General features: G+C 30.9%; 1 protein-coding gene and 1 pseudogene across 2 annotated transcripts; both read left to right on the top strand.

The window, feature by feature from the left end:
• Window positions 1-63: 63 nt before the first annotated feature.
• On the top strand, window positions 64-8085 carry LOC128385916 (myophilin-like). Of its 2 annotated transcripts, XM_053344847.1 has the most exons (7): window positions 64-315; window positions 471-601; window positions 694-898; window positions 1169-1262; window positions 2469-2621; window positions 3120-3272; window positions 7560-8085. In XM_053344847.1, the coding sequence occupies exons 1-7, from the start codon at window positions 265-267 to the stop codon at window positions 7679-7681; spliced, it is 909 nt and encodes a 302-aa protein (XP_053200822.1). In that variant the 5' UTR covers window positions 64-264; the 3' UTR covers window positions 7682-8085. The 2 variants fall into 2 exon arrangements, with proteins under 2 accessions (XP_053200822.1, XP_053200823.1); XM_053344848.1 differs by lacking the exon at window positions 3120-3272.
• A 1942-nt stretch (window positions 8086-10027) lies between these two features.
• On the top strand, window positions 10028-15733 carry LOC128385923 (nucleolar protein dao-5-like; annotated as a pseudogene).
• The last annotated feature ends 5150 nt before the right edge of the window (window positions 15734-20883 follow it).

Genomic DNA, 20883 nt, shown 5'->3' with positions numbered 1-20883 from the left:
CTCTCGGTGTAGTTTTGGCTTACAGAGTTTTCGTCATTTAATCTCGAGTCTCTTTCACCATTTTCTCTCTCTCTCACTCTGTCCTCTCCCCCTTTTCTCTCTCTCATCTAAACAGATCCATCGCTTATTTTTAGCATTAGTGCCTTACGAGCTTCCACAACGAATCATCCTCTCTGAACTCTTTCATTTTTACTCCTCTGTGTCTTGTGATAACTTTACTTTCCCAGTTAATTCATCAAAAACAAACGACAACAATCAACCCAAATGGCCAATCGAGTCGGACCTCGTGGAATAACTTTCCTTGGAGCTGAAAAGGTAAAGAAAACCAATTTAACCTTAATTGTCGCAATTGCGACATTTCTCCCCCACTAACAAATTTGAGAGAAACTAATTAACTGTAGAAATGATTTACAATCCAATTTATGTATTAATTATTCTCGATTCTGGTTATCTAATTGGCTTGATTGTAGCATATTCGAGAAGGTAAACGGGACAAGTTTGCCGAATCTGAGATCGGTCTTTGGATCGAAGCTGTTCTCGAGGACTGTATTCCTCCAAAACCATTCGAAGAACTTTTCAAAGATGGTGTTTTACTCTGCAGGTAAGTGAATGCGTCGAACAACTAATCCAATCTCAACATGAAATGTCTTCTTATTAATTAAGAAATATTCTCTCTTCGGTCTAATCAATCAGAGCAATGAACGTTTTAAGACCTGGATCAATCTCGAAGATCCAGAAGCCTTTTACCAAAGATGCTCATATGGCCAATTTGAACGCTTTTCTCGATGCCTGTCGGTCCTTTGGTATCCCTGCCGATGAATTATTCGCACCCGAAGATCTTTGGGAAGCAAAGAACATCCCCAAGGTTGTTCTTACCATGTTATCTATTGGAAAGAAAGTGAGTCGCATTTGTTTCATCTTCTTTCATTATCTTCATCATCTTTCATCTTTTTCTCCTTCTCAGTAGTTTGAGTTCTCTCTCTCTCTCTCTCTCTCTCTCTTGACAAGGTTTCTAATTCTTGGCACCTTGAACATTTCTCGTTTCTTTCTTATTTTGTCTCTTCCATGTTTGTTCTTCTCGTTGAGACAAAAGAGCAAAAGAAACAAATAAACAGCCAACTAATAAATTCCGACTCACTAACGATCTTTGATTGATTCTTGTCTCTAGTTGTACGATTCTGGATGGGAAGGAGCGTCTTTGGGCCCAAAACCAACTGGAGAGATCAAAGATTGGCCAGAACAAGTTCTTCGAGCCAGCGAAGGTAATCAGTTAATTTAATTGTCTAATTTTCCGATTTTCATGTTGGATTCGATATTGATAACACCAAATCGCTTTCAGTTTTATCGATAATACAAACAGAATTGATTAAAGAGTTTGAATGAGCGAAAGTGTAAAGTGAAACCGTTAACTAATATTAAGATTATAAGGTTTTATTTTTTCACAGGTTCGATTTGCTTTAACAATAGAACTTTTTTAAGATTCTGGTTATAACCTTTTCTACTGTTTCATCAGAAATTGTTTGTTTTTTGATTGACAAAGATAATAATTGATGATGTTGATTAGTTTTGCTTCTGAATTGATTAAAATCAATAAGGATTAACATTGGCTGCCAATCAGATGATGAGTCAACAAAGATGCTTGAATTCTTATTCATTACAATAGTAAAACAGTAGGAAGATGAAGGTGATGTTGATGATGATGATGATGAAGATGGAGAGGAGGAGGTGGTGATGAAGGAGAAGATTGTATCGTGACAGTGAGGGAGGAAAATGTTGTCGATGAGGAGAAAAAAGAAATGAAAAGAATGACGAAAATGAGAAGAGGAGGATGAGGAAAACGAAGAACCAGGAAAGTGTGTAAATAAGTGAAAGAAACTTTTTCTTTCGCTTAACTTGAATGGAAAGAAGATGAAAACGATCAACTTGTAGCTTTCATGTTCGCAAATGTAATTCCCAAAATAGGTTCCAGGTAATAGTAAAACTCTAATGGGATTTTTGTTTACTCCTCGTAACCCTAATTTAGTCTTGGGTAGATCGTTTTTCTATTTCATTTCTATGGCAATAAATAGATAATTGAAACGCATGAGCTTTTCAGTTTTGGCAAACTAATCAGATTCACAGAGGCAAATCAAGTCAAAAATTTAGAAACTTCAATTTTGGTCCTCTTGCTATTCATTCGAAAATCTTCATAGACTCGTAATTTATATGCAAGATACTTTTCGTTATTGGTGATTAACATTTTATTAGATTCATAAACTAGTCTATTGGTTTGGAAATCATTTGGAATAACAATATAATTGGGGATGAAATCATGAGCATCCATAAAGGTTCAGATTTTGTAGTTTGAAATGAAACTCATAGACGATAATTGTAGGAAGATGATGATCAAAATTGACTCTGATGTTGATATGATTCGAATGCGAAAAAAAGTTTAATTTGATTGTATTTTTCTTATTGTCAACAATTAGCAATCATCCCGGCTCAGTATGGAACTAACAAATTCGCCAATCAAAAGGGAGTTCGTATTGGTGGTGCTCGAGACATAACACCAAAGGTTTCCGATAAGACGAACAAGGAAAACATGAAGGAATGGTCAGAACAACAATTGAGAGCATCCGAATGTAAGTGCTCAAGATTAGAATTAACTTAGTCCATATTAACAACTAATTGAGATGCTTCGATTCACATAGATTAATAGATTAACTTTCAACTTTCTCAATATTCACTCAATTGACACATTGAAACACTGTATGAAAACCTTCACAGTTAACCTGAAGAGTTGATTGTTATTCGAATTAACTTGATTAATCGTTGTTACAATTGTGATTTAGAGAATCCCAATTGTTCACCAAGCGATTGAATAACATTGTAACTAAAACGATTGACTTTCGGTGTGATTAATAACTATTAGAATACTTGAAATTTAAATCTGAATGCGAGATAATCACTTAAATCCATCGCTAATCTTTCATCACCAATTAACCTGATTACTTTTGCCTATTGATTTCACAATAAACTTCATACCCACAGTCTTAGTTACGATGATGTATTAATAACTCTCATCATAGTTAAATGTTGTCGTTAGTTGTTGTTAATTGTTCCAAATATTTAAAATATAGCGATTATCCCGGCTCAATATGGAACAAATAAATTTGCCACCCAAAAAGGCTACAGAATCGGTGCAAGTCGGGATATTATGCCAAAAGTTTCGGACACTTCGAACAGAGAAAACTGGAGGCAATGGTCAGATGAACAGTTGAGAGCAAGTGAAGGTGAGTTGATTGAGTCACGATAATTGAAATTAATAAGAATGGTCAAGAGTTTCGTCTCTTTATGACCATCATTCCAAGTCTTTGGACTAATCAACTGTCGGTAGTAAGGCAGTCTAACAATTAACATTATGGATGAATATCTCCAATTACGACTGATCATTGATTATTCTGGGTATTGTTTTTTACTGTTGTTGTTATTGTTTCAATTCAAGGCGATTTTATAATTAACTTTGACCTAGAAAACAAGCCAATTTTATTGTTACAATAAGAGTGTAATTAAATATTTAAATTGTTGGTTGGCTTGTGTGATTGATTAGCTTCTGGAAAATTATTTAATAAGGCAAATTGATTGTTAATTTGCTTGTTATTGTTAATAATTTGATGAAATTTATTGAGCGATGAACAAAAAGTTGAATAGAAATGAAATCGATTGTTTAAAACAATTAACTACTCAAACTGGTGAGAAATGTTATCAACAGGTTCCTGGTTCAAGAACTTAATTTGATTAAGATTTACTTTTCATTATCTCTCAATTCATTCTCACAAATCATGAATCTCAAATCCCCATGATTTTGTTTCAAGGGATGAATTTCGCTCATTTCACATAATTTGGTTTACCTTCTAATTGTGAAATATATTAATATAACCAGTGATGATAATTACTGAATCAGTTTTAGTGATTAAAGAATTAATGTTTCGAGTAATAAAACGTGATTAACCTAAACTGGAGATGTTTAGAAAGAAATGGATGAATGGGTGATGATATTTTATTGAATTCTCCAAAAAACCAAAGTCAAAACACTAAATGAACACTTTTCAAGGTTAATTGTTGATTCGATGGTTAATTGTTGGAATATCCCCCCAAAAGAAAAGATAATGTACGTCAAAGTCGAGAATCTAAATTACATGAAAAAAGAAAAATTTAACGAAATTTGAAAATATTCGTAATTCAAATTAATAGAAAGAGAATAACAATGAAAATCAGCCATTAAAATAGTTAATTTTATTACAACAAAATAAAGTTTTCATAAAGTTCTAGGTCTCATCTTAATTAGTTAAATTGCTTCAATTCTATTGAATTTTAATGCTCAATTCAGATGAATTAACTCATCGACTTTACTGAGTTTGTTCATTATATGTTTGCTTATGTTTCATTCTGATACTTAAATTGTCACATAAACGATGAAGATTCATAATGTATTAAAATGTTTGATTGTTTTCGAAATGAAATCAATTCATTATCTCTCACGACCTTCATGTAATTCTGAAAAGATATCAAATCGAGAATTGATTCAGTCTTGATGACTTTCTATCTAAATTCAAAAAGCTCATCATATAGCAAAGTGATGACCTCACATGGGATAAACATACAAGTAAATCTTATGGTCACAATTAGAATTGAATATATCACCATAATCAATTGTAACCACTGATTTTTGTATTGTTCAATGAGCGATAATCACGAAAGCCAAAGAAAAGAAGAACACAAAGAGGTATGATGAAAAATTTACTTCTTTTTTTTGAAGAAAAAGGGAAATTATATTTCATGGTGAATTTAGGCCTCCAGGGTAAATAATTATGAGAAGAGTGATCAGGGATGAAAAGAATAAAAATAAATAAATATGAAATGATTATGATTAACAAGATAAACCAATAGACTTAGAAAAGAAAAGAAAATCTAAAGATCTCTATTGATTAATCTCTTAAATGATTAGATCATATTCTTTGAAATAATAAGTGAAATTCAGCACAATCAGTTAATCCCAATCCACAGCAGCGAATGTGAATTATGATGGATCTTCATGACGTCTCTCTTTCTCTCATCAAGGCGAATCTAAACTCGAATGTGTCAGCGCAGTTTCGGTTAACCAAATAAACAGCTCATCATTTACCTTATCATTTAGTATCATCAAATCAACGATTTAACAATCAGGTGGATTTACCTTGACAAAGAAACATTTGATTACCAAATTAAACCATATGATTTGATCATCAATTGTCTTCATAGATGCAAGAGAAAAAAATAAATATCTATAAAACTAAATAGTTGATTAATTGTAATTTCGTTGCTCATTAGCACTAGTAATTAATCAGAGAAGCAAACTGTTAACCGATAGACTCAAACGATTCACAATTGACGACATGGTCAATTGTTTCATTAACGAGCTGATTGTTAGACAGGATTAAATTGTCAATTATCAACAAGACCAGTTGATAATCCAATCTATTAGTCACATTGATTATCATTAATTTTAATTGTTTCACTTACATTGTAAAACTTGATTTCTATTTGTATGTTACTGAGATTGATGATTCTTGCGTTTAAAGTGATTATCATTGATCAATTACAACCTTGTCTTTTGATAAAAACAAACATGATTATGATTTTAATTATGATTATGATTGAGATGATCTCACCAACAATAATAATAATCAGATAAATGAATAAGATTGTTTGTTTACAATTATTATTACAAAGGAGGGTTAGTAAATTAATCAACTGACCCATGAGGGTCATTCATGAGAGTTAATCAAAAGTGATTATCACCGATATTTAATTTCAGTTAACAACGAGATTAAATAATAACTTCCATTGGTTGAATGTCCAATTGAAACAATTAAACTTTCTTTTCTTCAACGATTGTTGATTAACAAACTACCGATCATCTATCATCATCAACGGGATTGCAAACTCTTGCTGTGGACACTGGACACTGGACACAATAGACTAATTGTTTGATTAACAATCGTTAAGATCGGGAAGGGTAACAACCCATAAATTGATTGTTACTAATTGAATAATGTTAATCAACTTGTTTCCTTCAATATTCAATCCCATTGATTACATCCTAACTTCACCTTCTTTTAATTACTTGATTGATTGTTATTCTTAATTACAATGACCTTTTAATACATTGAAAATGTAAATGTACAGTAAATTTAAGTCTTTTGGTATAATCAGTTTCATTTTTTATCATTAACCAGATCAAATTAATTCAATTGCGGCATCAAATGGCTATTATTGTTTTCTTACTGGTATCAAATTAATCATCATTAATAATGGTCAACGTTAATCAATGACCAACAATCAACATTGCAATAGAGTATTTATTATTAATAGTGAATATGTACAATAAAAACAAGAAACCACAGTAATTTAATTCAATCAATCAGAATTTAACTATAATCTCTTCCTTGTTCAATTTAATTTACATGGTTAATTATACTCTTTTCAGACAATTGAGCTTCAATTCAAAATTTCTGTGACTAAATTATCTTAATTGTTTCCATCGCTTTCCAATTTCTCTCTTTGATTATCCACAATTGTTCTGAATCATCATGAAATAATCTTATTCACCGCCAACAATTTAATCCAAGACCATAGAATTAGTTAGTTACCTAGTTGAATTATTTAAGTTAATTTTAATTGTAATGATGATGGAAAAAAATATTGAAACTTTTTAATCATTAGTTATTGTAAGTATCGAGTGAAAATTAGAACCATCATCGAGCTGTTTAGATTCTGGCTTTAACATTTCTGGAGATCTTTGGAAATCTATAGAATATTCAATAAAGCTGAATTACAATTTCGACGATTCTTTAAATTCTTAGAACGATTAAACTATTTGTCGTTAAAATAAACGTCAATCGAATAAAATGAATATCGATTTAGTTCAAAATGATGAAGAGATTTAACCTTGTGGATTTTTTATCAATTAAAACAGAATTTGGATCAAAATCAGATTCAATTAATCGTCTAGTTTAGCCATGAATGAGAAATTTTTTATAATTTTCCATGAGGGTTGATAATGAGTTTAATTCATGGAGCAAGTTTGTTCCTTGAATTTCCTAAATAGATTCATGATGATCTTAAAATTTTGAAAAATTCTTGCCAGATACTTGAGTGTCTATGAAGTTTTCTCAGAGCAATAATAATGATGAATATTATTTTAAACTTGGGTCAATAGGTTTTGGCTTTGAGCCAATGTTGATTTCGTTTGTTGATTGTAATTGTAATTTAATTATGTTAATAATGATGACTTGTAAACGAAAGACTGGATCCATTGAAAGATCAATAATTCAAAATTTTGTTCATTTTCACGGAATCAGTTACTCAGAATAAACAATTCTGACAAGTGAATCGAATTCATATCAATTAATGCAATTGAAATCTTCTTAAAGTCTCAGAAAACTGAAAAATATTCTATTTAGACAATTAAGTTGCAGAAAGTTAATGAATTTTTTAATTTGGTTGTAATTACCTAATTTTTTTCTTTATTTCCACAGCAATTGTACCACTTCAATATGGAACCAATAAACTCGCTTCTCAAAAAGGCATTCGATTTGGTGGTGCTCGTGACATCTTGCCCAATGTTCAATACAAATCAACCGATAAGCCTGAGGAATAATTGTCTTAACCACAATCAAACTGTTAATTATAACAATTATCACCAAAGAGCAAAAATAAAGAGAAACTAACAATTTCAATCAATCAGCTTGTTAAGATCAATCAATGGATGAAAATTAAAACCAATCGACAATATTGATGGAAACAAATATCCGAAATTTAATAATATTCAATGATAAAAATTAATACTTTTCATTCAATACAATCAATTTATTGGATAATCACAATTATATTTAAGAAATAAGAAGACAAGTCCATCATTGTCAACAATCAGTTTTAATTGCTTTCGAAAGTCTTAAACTGACCATTTAATTTTCTGTTTTGCCTTAATGTTTACCTGTTATCTGAAAACAAAGATTGTAATCGATTAAATCAAGTGAACAATTAAAAAAGTCACAAAAGTAATCACAATTAACGTTCCAGTCATTAGCGATAACATCAGGTCTTCAACCTTTGTCCATATGAGCCAATCCTAATACTTAATATTACTAAATAGTAATCAAAGAAGCGTAAGAACAAGTTATTACAATCAAGTGAGTGATTAAGTAATAAATATTTGATTAATTAACATTGATAATCTCAATTTCATATTTATTTTTATCAATAGTTGATCGCGATTTAGTTAAGTAAAGGATTAGCTTTGCATCGTTGATGATTAGCTTAGACTATTGGGATCAATTGATCAGATTAACAGATCTTATAACTTATCTAATCATTTCCTTGTTTAATGATTACTGATTTAGTTTGTATTATCTAATGATCGTAATTAATACAGATACAAAGCTGATTTGATTGATAATAATCAAAGTAAATCTTTGGTTATTAAAAACAAATAATAGAAACTATTGCTAATCACCTAATCGTTATACAACAATTAAGATGATTAAATTTAAATCAAAGGAGATTATCAACTCAGATTGAAGGGTAAGTTTATTCTCACTTGATTGTATTAATAATGATAAAGTAAAATGTTGATTAAAGTAAAGGTTAATTTGTTTGAGCATAATTGGTTAACCTGGAGCAATTTAATTATAATTTAAAAATCAGAAATGAAACAATTGGCAGAAAGCTCAACTAGTAGTAGTCATGATTAACTAAAGTGATAATTTAATCAAGTTAAAACGATTAAATATGCAAATCAATTCCATGAATATAATGAGATGAGTTATCATGGTTGAGAAAATTGCGATGATTTAATTGTTGATTGAAACTTAATTGTTATTCCTGTGTGAAAACTAACAATTTGTTTGTTCATTAATCAATTTGAAATAAATAACAAAGTGTGATTCTGATCAACAAGATGATGAATTCGATAACGATGATACAATCAATTAAAAGCCATTTAATCACAATGAGACAAATGATTAAAACTTATTTGAATATGTCTATCAAATCAATAATAATCTAATGAGAATCAAGAAAATTGTTAATGATTAACTTTTATTGTTAATCGATTGATAAAAATAAATAATCTTTCTATGGAGACTGAGGTCATCTTTTTATCCAAACTGACCTTCAGAATTGACCATGATATTGATAAACATGTAATTCCTTTCAAATTAATTCCTATGGTGAAATACTGATTATTGTTTCCGATGAAAATTTTCAACGAAAAATTATCAACATTATAATTTGATGGCGATTATGATGATTACCTTGAAAATTTGAAGAATTAAACTTTTTTCGTTTAGTTCATGTTTTGATTGAATTTCTACTGAGAATTTAATTGTCGAGTGTAACCATTTGTTTATTAACTTTACGATAGTTTACTCATTGAACAAACATAATTAAACTAATCAGAACTTTTCAAAAGGCTTTCGAACCCTCGAAAAACTAATTGTTCGTTTGTTTTCAATCGTTGGTGTTCATGAGTAAATCAAACAAATGAATTTATTGATTAACTCATTAAACAGCTGGAATCATGAATATCAATCATCGCAATCAATAAGATCAATCAAAATTAATAATCTTCGATTAGGAATCCAATTTGCAATTAGTAAATTCATCTTTCTAGTAATTCACTGAGGTCAACGGGAAGTTTTTTCGTCAGCGATTTGATTACTGTCCAGAAGATTGGAAAGCAGTGTTCTGCCACCTAGTAGTTTGTTACTCCTTGATTAAGATATTGTTTTCCAATTGTAACAATTAACAATCTATATCATTAACCCGCTCCTGGATGTTTCATTCATTACAGGAATTGCTTTTTTGGGAGGGTCTTTTCATTATCTTCTCCACCTTCCTCTGTGTAACTCTTTTCTCCTCCTTGATTATCTTCTTACCTTCAGCATCATCTTCACGATGCTCAGTAAATTTCATATCCATTCATAAAAAACTCAGAAAGTTCCGTATTGACCAATCCTTTGGTGAGACCATGTTCATCAATATCATTACGTCAACAAATTTGTTGGTTTAAGAATCGGACTCAACTGACCAAAGGTTTTCATTCAAGATTAATTATTCAATTGATTCACTTCAATTTAATTTTATTCAACAATTAAAACTTTCTTTTATATCTGTTGACAAATAAAAACAATTACCAAATATTAAATGTGACCAAATGCTAATTAATGATAATAACATCGGAATCAATTTCTCACCACAGTATTAGTATTTTACTCCAATATTTATATTATTAATATATTGAATCAAATCATTAACCATTGGTGAACTAAGTGATAATCAACTGAATCAATTCAACGTTATTTCATGAATAGACTTTAATAAATATCAACGAAATTAGTTGGGTAAGTAAAAAAAGTTTCTTCTTCATCCATTTTTCATAATAAGCACATGAATTAATATAATCGTCTTGATTTAATTATTGCTCTTATATTGTTTCACATTTCACTGATTCTCCTCTAATTATCATCATGATTTAAGTTTGGATTTAGTTAATCGTGTGTCCGTCAACAGATTCACCGAAATGATTGCGAGAAAACAATAACAGAAATTAAAACAAACAACGTGATTAACCTCGACCTTCTCGAAAACTTTCAATTAACTAGTTAGTTAAGGCTTTTCTCACTCGAAATTTAAATTGTACTCACTCATCACTGTTGTTTCCTTATATTCTTAATTATAATAAGAATGAGAAAAATCAAAAAGTTTTCAACTTCGGTGAAAACTTTTCTCAAACTATTAAAATAATTCAAAAAACTTTTCATCATTACAGTAGTTGCAATTCCGGATTAACCATAACACTTAATGGAGTTTAATCATAATTCACTAGCTGATTAATTGTTACTTCAAGTGTTTCCTAATTTCTGGGTACTCTATGTACACATATTGTTTGTTAATCATTCAGTAATTGCTGTTAATTATTGATGATATCATTATTGATTGTAATCATTATGATTGTTGATAACAACGAGAAAACAAAAAGTTTTATTTTTATTATGATAGTTTGTCAATGTCGTCACATTGATAATTAATTGATGAAAGCAGCATCTTCAACCTTTAGGACATTTTGATTGCTATTGACAAATCATATTATATTTTAGTATAAATTACAATTTAATGATTAATAATAATTACAATACTTATTGAATTTAATTGAATGATACATAACCTTGTCCATTGTGTTGTTGTTGTTTAATCATGACACAAATGATACAAAACGTCATAAGTCACATTAAATTTGGTTGTAATTGATTGTGTGTGTTGACAGCAATTAGTTAAATTCAGTTGAATTTAAGATATTTAATGAGTTGAACAATTATCTTGTATTTACAAATAAACATTTAGATTTTAGATTAAGTTTATTTGATTCAGTTGAGATTATGAGTGATAACAATTAAATTATCCTTTAGGCATTGGTCGTGAGTTATGGGCAAGGCTTTAATCAAAGCTACGGGGATTTTAAACAATTAAACTGAATGTTAGTTTATATTTACTTGTTGTTTATGTTGAATGATTTGGGAAATCCTGATCAACGTAATAATTAAATTTATAATAACAGGCTGATTATGATTAGTTAATTTCAAGACTAATTGGTTTTATCTGAATAACAGATCAATGATAAACAAGTTTTAATTTAATCACAATTGACGAGATTTGATTAACTCATCCCCACAATCATTCCGGTAATTGTTACTTTTTGATAATTGTCTTTTTGGTAGCAATTAGTCGTATGGACATTACTATTAATTGCTTGACTAATCAACTATTAATAAATTAATCTCTCAAAGCAGGTATTTATTTTAATCTGCTTATTATTATATTAACTAGTGTCAATTAATTACTAATCTTAATCCTTAGATTACAGATTAGTAAATCAACATGAAACAATCGATCGCCAATATTTAGGATAATTTAATCCTCTTAATCAATTTCTCATGGATAATTTTATTATTATTTGATCAGTAGTAACAGTTAGTTGATTGATTAGAATCAACAATCAATTTAATAAATAGATAACCAGTGATGATCAAACTAATAGGGAAAAGTGATTAGCATGACCCAGGGAATCAACGAGTGCATAACCCGTAACAACAATTAACTCAGTTGTTAATCAAATGATCAACTATTTAAATTAAAGAATTAGTGATAATCATACTAATAATGATGATTATAATTGTTCATATAATAATAATAGTTGATTCTCCTTGCGTTAATCATCATTATCATTCATTTTCATGGTCAAGGGTATTTATTTAACTAACGAATTAAACTTTTCTCATCGTTGTAACGGCCATTTGTGCGTTGTTTCGTCTTTCGGAGGTTGGACTTGCCATGATGATGATGAGCAGGGTGGTAGAATGGAAGATAATTTGTTAATTGTGGGCGAGATAAGAGGAGGAGATGTTGTCACTTTCATCTAATATTATTGTTCAACTTGATCGTTTTCTTGATTCAGTATCGATCAGAAATCGTTGAGGTTTTTTGTCACTCGGAAATAGTTTTATTTTTACCAAATTAGCGAGTAAGTTACATGGTTATCATTGCATAGGTGATACGCTGATTTCATCGGAGATGATTATTGTTTTATTTTTTGATTGGTTTATGATCTGTTGATGATTATCCTTATTTCTAATTTAATTTCTTTCATATCACTTTTTTCTCGCTCCTATTACAGAGACAATGTTTCCACAGAGACAATCAATTCTTACCGTCGTTTATTTGATCATTTTCACCCTGTCAACTACCTCAGGTAACCCTTTTAATTTAATTGTTCTCATTAATTTTTATGTTTCGATTGTATTCCGATGGTATTGATTATATTTTATTTTCATAATTGGATTGAATTGTTTTGTTTCATCTCGTATTTTGTAATCAATTTTATCCCTGTAGGTCAATCACCATCATCTTCGTCTTCTCTTCCGTGTTCGGATGAAGGTTTTTTCACTAATCCACAGGACTGTTCGTCCTTTTATCGGTGTGTGGACCAAGGGGGTACTGGCGATTATGCTGTTTACTCATTTAGTTGTCCTCAAGGTCTAGTTTTCGATGAAGATCTAAGCGTTTGTAATTGGCCTTATGCGGTCAAAATGGGTGTAAACCAGGCGAATCCCACCATCTTCATCAGCTCGAACAGGGCGAAATAAAATGGACGATAATGAGAATGGAATAGGACAAACTGGAAGTGTCCCAGGCAAGAGGAAGTCAAAACGCCCTCAGTGTACAGGCGATGGCTTTTTCCGTGATCCTAACAACTGTAAAAAGTTTTATCGATGTGTACCTGATGATAGCGGAGGTTTTACTCAGTATAAGTTTGTTTGTCCTGGTGGATTAGCTTTTGACGAATCAACATCGGTTTGTAATTGGCCAAATCAAGTTCCTGGTTGTGGGGGACAAGAACAACCACCAATATCTGATCAGCCTCAACCTCCTCCTTCATCATCTAGCGATGACTCTGAAGAGAGAGAGAGAGCCAAACAATAGCAACGATGGCGAAGCTCAACCAACCCACAAAACCTTCTCCTTATCCTCCATCACCTGGAAAACGTCGCCCAACATCTCGGGTAACAACGACCACAAGCAAACCCAAAGTTCAACCAAAAGCTAAACCATCTCCTCCTCGGCGTCAAAGACCATCAACCACCACAACTACTTTGGCACCAGAAGATGAAAAGAGTGGCACGGACCAGGAACAAGAAGAACCCGTTGAATCAAAGAAACAAGATAAGCCAAGTAAACCCTCGCCTAAACAGACTCCCTCTCCATCGAAAGGAGGTAAACCAACTACCAAAGCCCCTGCAACAAAAGCTAAAGATAAACAGTCAACAACGACAACGAAACCCTCTGTCGAAAAGGGAACTAGACCCAGTAAGAAACCCGAAAATAAAGCGACTACATCTTCGTCTGGTGCTAAACAGCCACCGACGACTACGAAAAAACCTCCAATCAAAGAGAAACCAACTACGAAACCTACTACAACATCTCCCAGTACAACCACATCGACTACAACAATGCCGACAACAGTTTCTAGTGAAGGAACAACATCATCATCACCCGAATCAACACCAAGTACGACTAAAAAGACCCCAGAAAAGGGACAACGACCAACGAAGAAACCAGAAAGTAAAATGACCGAAAAACCTTCGGATAGCAAAAAACCTACAACCAAGAAACCAGAAAGTAAAACAATTGATTAGTAGTTTTATTGATTTATTTTAATTTATTAATAAATTCATTTTTTATTTTATTCGAAGGTACAACAACAAATAAACCAGAATCTACGACGGAAAAACCTTCAACTACTACGAGAGAATCGGTTTCAGAAACACCAGTTAGTCAAAGTACTCAAGAAACGTCAGAATCGAGCGAAATGACAACGACAACATCCAGTAAACCAACTTTGGCTGAATCGCCTTCCCCAAGTTCGACTCCATCTACAACATCAGCTCAACAAGAAACTGAAGGTTCGAGTTCAGAACCAAGTTCTGAGTCTCCTACAACCAAGGCTGAAAGTACCACATCTAAACCAACATCCACAACGGAGCAAAAGACAACAAACACCGAGTCACAATCAACACCATCGTCGATGATGACAGAGAGTCAACAAGAAGAAAAATCAACGACGCCAAATAGTCAAGAGAAAGAAGAAGATAAACCAGAGGAAAAGGAGGACGAGCAAAAGAAAGATAAAGATGATAAGAAAGAAGATGAGGAAGAGGAAAAATCTGACGATAAAAAGAAAGAAGACGAACAAAAGGAAGAAAAAGAAGAAAAAGAAGAAAAGAAAGAAGAGCCAGATGATAAGAAGGAAGATGATAAGTTGGGTGAAGATCAAAAGAAGGAACCAGAAAGTGAGCAGCAAACGGAAGAGCCCAAGGCTACAACACCGACAGAGCAGTCGACAAAATCTGATGTTTCATCAACGACAGAATCAACGAGTGAATCAACAAAGACCATGTCAACGACAGAATCTGGTCAAAAACCTGATGAGAGCGATGACAAGGACGAAGAGGATAAAAAGGACGAGAAGGATGAAGACGGTGAACAGAAAGAAATGACAAGCACGACAAAAGGACAAGGAGCTAAATCGACGACGAAAAAAGCATCTCAACCTTCATCAACGACAACAATGCCTCCCGAAGATGAAGGTCAAAGCACTGAAGGATCGGAGAAACCAATGGTGACTGGGAAGCCAACAGCGACCACTGAGATGCCATCAACCACAATATCGTCTTCAACGACTTCAGAATCCCCTGAATCTCCTGATAAAGTAAACGAGTGCGAAGCACCAAATACTAAAAGGCCGTTCCAATGTACTAATGTTGGATTTTTCCGAGACTCGAAAGATTGTAACAAATTCCATAGGTGTACAGCTTCAGAGGGTAAATCTGGTTTAACCAAATACTCATTCAAATGTCCTGATGAATTAGTTTTCGACGAATCATTATCGACCTGTGTTCCATCAGATCAAGCAAATCCACCATGTGACGATAAGAATAAGGAATCAGATGGAAATGAACAAATGCCCGATAATCAAGAGAAATCGGAAGACGAAGAGGACGAAGAGAAACCCGAAGTAGATGTCCCTCCATCGGTAACAACTGAAAGAGGAGCGAAGGACAAGAAACCTCCAAGTAAACCGAAACCGCTTCTTTGATTACTATTTAGTAATATTAAGTATTAGGATTGGCTCATATGGACAAAGGTTGAAGACCTGATGTTATCGCTAATGACTGGAACGTTAATTGTGATTACTTTTGTGACTTTTTTAATTGTTCACTTGATTTAATCGATTACAATCTTTGTTTTCAGATAACAGGTAAACATTAAGGCAAAACAGAAAATTAAATGGTCAGTTTAAGACTTTCGAAAGCAATTAAAACTGATTGTTGACAATGATGGACTTGTCTTCTTATTTCTTAAATATAATTGTGATTATCCAATAAATTGATTGTATTGAATGAAAAGTATTAATTTTTATCATTGAATATTATTAAATTTCGGATATTTGTTTCCATCAATATTGTCGATTGGTTTTAATTTTCATCCATTGATTGATCTTAACAAGCTGATTGATTGAAATTGTTAGTTTCTCTTTATTTTTGCTCTTTGGTGATAATTGTTATAATTAACAGTTTGATTGTGGTTAAGACAATTATTCCTCAGGCTTATCGGTTGATTTGTATTGAACATTGGGCAAGATGTCACGAGCACCACCAAATCGAATGCCTTTTTGAGAAGCGAGTTTATTGGTTCCATATTGAAGTGGTACAATTGCTGTGGAAATAAAGAAAAAATTAGGTAATTACAACCAAATTTAATGTGACTTATGACGTTTTGTATCATTTGTGTCATGATTAAACAACAACAACACAATGGACAAGGTTATGTATCATTCAATTAAATTCAATAAGTATTGTAATTATTATTAATCATTAAATTGTAATTTATACTAAAATATAATATGATTTGTCAATAGCAATCAAAATGTCCTAAAGGTTGAAGATGCTGCTTTCATCAATTAATTATCAATGTGACGACATTGACAAACTATCATAATAAAAATAAAACTTTTTGTTTTCTCGTTGTTATCAACAATCATAATGATTACAATCAATAATGATATCATCAATAATTAACAGCAATTACTGAATGATTAACAAACAATATGTGTACATAGAGTACCCAGAAATTAGGAAACACTTGAAGTAACAATTAATCAGCTAGTGAATTATGATTAAACTCCATTAAGTGTTATGGTTAATCCGGAATTGCAACTACTGTAATGATGAAAAGTTTTTTTTTGAATTATTTTTAATAGTTTGAGAAAAGTTTTCACTCGAAGTTGAAAACTTTTTTGATTTTTCTCATTCTTATTATAATTAAGAATATAAGGAAACAACAGTGATGAGTGAGTACAATTTAAATTTCGAGTGAGAAAAGCCTTAACTAACTAGTTAATTGAAAGTTTTCGAGAAGGTCGAGGTTAATCACGTTGTTTGTTTTAATTTCTGTTATTGTTTTCTCGCAATCATTTCGGTGAATCTGTTGACGGACACACGATTAACTAAATCCAAACTTAAATCATGATGATAATTAGAGGAGAATCAGTGAAATGTGAAACAATATAAGAGCAATAATTAAATCAAGACGATTATATTAATTCATGTGCTTATTATGAAAAATGGATGAAGAAGAAACTTTTTTTACTTACCCAACTAATTTCGTTGATATTTATTAAAGTCTATTCATGAAATAACGTTGAATTGATTCAGTTGATTATCACTTAGTTCACCAATGGTTAATGATTTGATTCAATATATTAATAATATAAATATTGGAGTAAAATACTAATACTGTGGTGAGAAATTGATTCCGATGTTATTATCATTAATTAGCATTTGGTCACATTTAATATTTGGTAATTGTTTTTATTTGTCAACAGATATAAAAGAAAGTTTTAATTGTTGAATAAAATTAAATTGAAGTGAATCAATTGAATAATTAATCTTGAATGAAAACCTTTGGTCAGTTGAGTCCGATTCTTAAACCAACAAATTTGTTGACGTAATGATATTGATGAACATGGTCTCACCAAAGGATTGGTCAATACGGAACTTTCTGAGTTTTTTATGAATGGATATGAAATTTACTGAGCATCGTGAAGATGATGCTGAAGGTAAGAAGATAATCAAGGAGGGAGAAAAGAGTTACACAGAGGAAGGTGGAGAAGATAATGAAAAGACCCTCCCCAAAAAAAGCAATTCCTGTAATGAATGAAACATCCAGGGAGCGGGTTAATGATATAGATTGTTAATTGTTACAATTGGAAAACAATATCTTAATCAAGGAGTAACAAACTACTAGGTGGCAGAACACTGCTTTCCAATCTTCTGGACAGTAATCAAATCGCTGACGAAAAAACTTCCCGTTGACCTCAGTGAATTACTAGAAAGATGAATTTACTAATTGCAAATTGGATTCCTAATCGAAGATTATTAATTTTGATTGATCTTATTGATTGCGATGATTGATATTCATGATTCCAGCTGTTTAATGAGTTAATCAATAAATTCATTTGTTTGATTTACTCATGAACACCAACGATTGAAAACAAACGAACAATTAGTTTTTCGAGGGTTCGAAAGCCTTTTGAAAAGTTCTGATTAGTTTAATTATGTTTGTTCAATGAGTAAACTATCGTAAAGTTAATAAACAAATGGTTACACTCGACAATTAAATTCTCAGTAGAAATTCAATCAAAACATGAACTAAACGAAAAAAGTTTAATTCTTCAAATTTTCAAGGTAATCATCATAATCGCCATCAAATTATAATGTTGATAATTTTTCGTTGAAAATTTTCATCGGAAACAATAATCAGTATTTCACCATAGGAATTAATTTGAAAGGAATTACATGTTTATCAATATCATGGTCAATTCTGAAGGTCAGTTTGGATAAAAAGATGACCTCAGTCTCCATAGAAAGATTATTTATTTTTATCAATCGATTAACAATAAAAGTTAATCATTAACAATTTTCTTGATTCTCATTAGATTATTATTGATTTGATAGACATATTCAAATAAGTTTTAATCATTTGTCTCATTGTGATTAAATGGCTTTTAATTGATTGTATCATCGTTATCGAATTCATCATCTTGTTGATCAGAATCACACTTTGTTATTTATTTCAAATTGATTAATGAACAAACAAATTGTTAGTTTTCACACAGGAATAACAATTAAGTTTCAATCAACAATTAAATCATCACAATTTTCTCAACCATGATAACTCATCTCATTATATTCATGGAATTGATTTGCATATTTAATCGTTTTAACTTGATTAAATTATCACTTTAGTTAATCATGACTACTACTAGTTGAGCTTTCTGCCAATTGTTTCATTTCTGATTTTTAAATTATAATTAAATTGCTCCAGGTTAACCAATTATGCTCAAACAAATTAACCTTTACTTTAATCAACATTTTACTTTATCATTATTAATACAATCAAGTGAGAATAAACTTACCCTTCAATCTGAGTTGATAATCTCCCTTTGGATTTAAATTTAATCATCTTAATTGTTGTATAACGATTAGGTGATTAGCAATAGTTTCTATTATTTGTTTTTTTAATAACCAAAGATTTACTTTGATTATTATCAATCAAATCAGCTTTGTATCTGTATTAATTACGATCATTAGATAATACAAACTAAATCAGTAATCATTAAACAAGGAAATGATTAGATAAGTTATAAGATCTGTTAATCTGATCAATTGATCCTAATATCCTAAGCTAATCATCAACGATGCAAAGCTAATCCTTTACTTAACTAAATCGCGATCAACTATTGATAAAAATAAATATGAAATTGAGATTATCAATGTTAATTAATCAAATATTTATTACTTAATCACTCACTTGATTGTATTAATAACTTGTTCTTACGCTTCTTTGATTACTATTTAGTAATATTAAGTATTAGGATTGGCTCATATGGACAAAGGTTGAAGACCTGATGTTATCGCTAATGACTGGAACGTTAATTGTGATTACTTTTGTGACTTTTTTAATTGTTCACTTGATTTAATCGATTACAATCTTTGTTTTCAGATAACAGGTAAACATTAAGGCAAAACAGAAAATTAAATGGTCAGTTTAAGACTTTCGAAAGCAATTAAAACTGATTGTTGACAATGATGGACTTGTCTTCTTATTTCTTAAATATAATTGTGATTATCCAATAAATTGATTGTATTGAATGAAAAGTATTAATTTTTATCATTGAATATTATTAAATTTCGGATATTTGTTTCCATCAATATTGTCGATTGGTTTTAATTTTCATCCATTGATTGATCTTAACAAGCTGATTGATTGAAATTGTTAGTTTCTCTTTATTTTTGCTCTTTGGTGATAATTGTTATAATTAACAGTTTGATTGTGGTTAAGACAATTATTCCTCAGGCTTATCGGTTGATTTGTATTGAACATTGGGCAAGATGTCACGAGCACCACCAAATCGAATGCCTTTTTGAGAAGCGAGTTTATTGGTTCCATATTGAAGTGGTACAATTGCTGTGGAAATAAAGAAAAAAATTAGGTAATTACAACCAAATTAAAAAATTCATTAACTTTCTGCAACTTAATTGTCTAAATAGAATATTTTTCAGTTTTCTGAGACTTTAAGAAGATTTCAATTGCATTAATTGATATGAATTCGATTCACTTGTCAGAATTGTTTATTCTGAGTAACTGATTCCCGTGAAAAATGAACAAAATTTTGAATTATTGATCTTTCAATGGATCCAGTCTTTCGTTTACAAGTCATCATTATTAACATAATTAAATTACAATTACAATCAACAAACGAAATCAACATTGGCTCAAAGCCAAAACCTATTGACCCAAGTTTAAAATAATATTCATCATTATTATTGCTCTGAGAAAACATCATAGACACTCAAGTATCTGGCAAGAATTTTTCAAAATTTTAAGATCATCATGCATCTATTTAGGAAATTCAAGGAACAAACTTGCTCCATGAATTAAACTCATTATCAACCCTCATGGAAAATTATAAAAAAATTTCTCATTCATGGCTAAACTAGACGATTAATTGAATCTGATTTTGATCCAAATTCTGTTTTAATTGATAAAAAATCCACAAGGTTAAATCTCTTCATCATTTTGAACTAGATCGATATTCATTTTATTCGATTGACGTTTATTTTAACAACAAATAGTTTAATCGTTCTAAGAATTTAAAGAATCGTCGAAATTGTAATTCAGCTT

The sequence above is a fragment of the Panonychus citri genome, unplaced genomic scaffold (assembly GCF_014898815.1).
Source record: "Panonychus citri isolate SS breed McGregor unplaced genomic scaffold, ASM1489881v1 Contig00058, whole genome shotgun sequence".
Classification (NCBI taxonomy): domain Eukaryota; kingdom Metazoa; phylum Arthropoda; class Arachnida; order Trombidiformes; family Tetranychidae; genus Panonychus; species Panonychus citri.
The sequence above is the reverse complement of the archived record's forward strand: the minus strand, read 5'-3'. Positions and strand labels throughout refer to the sequence as shown.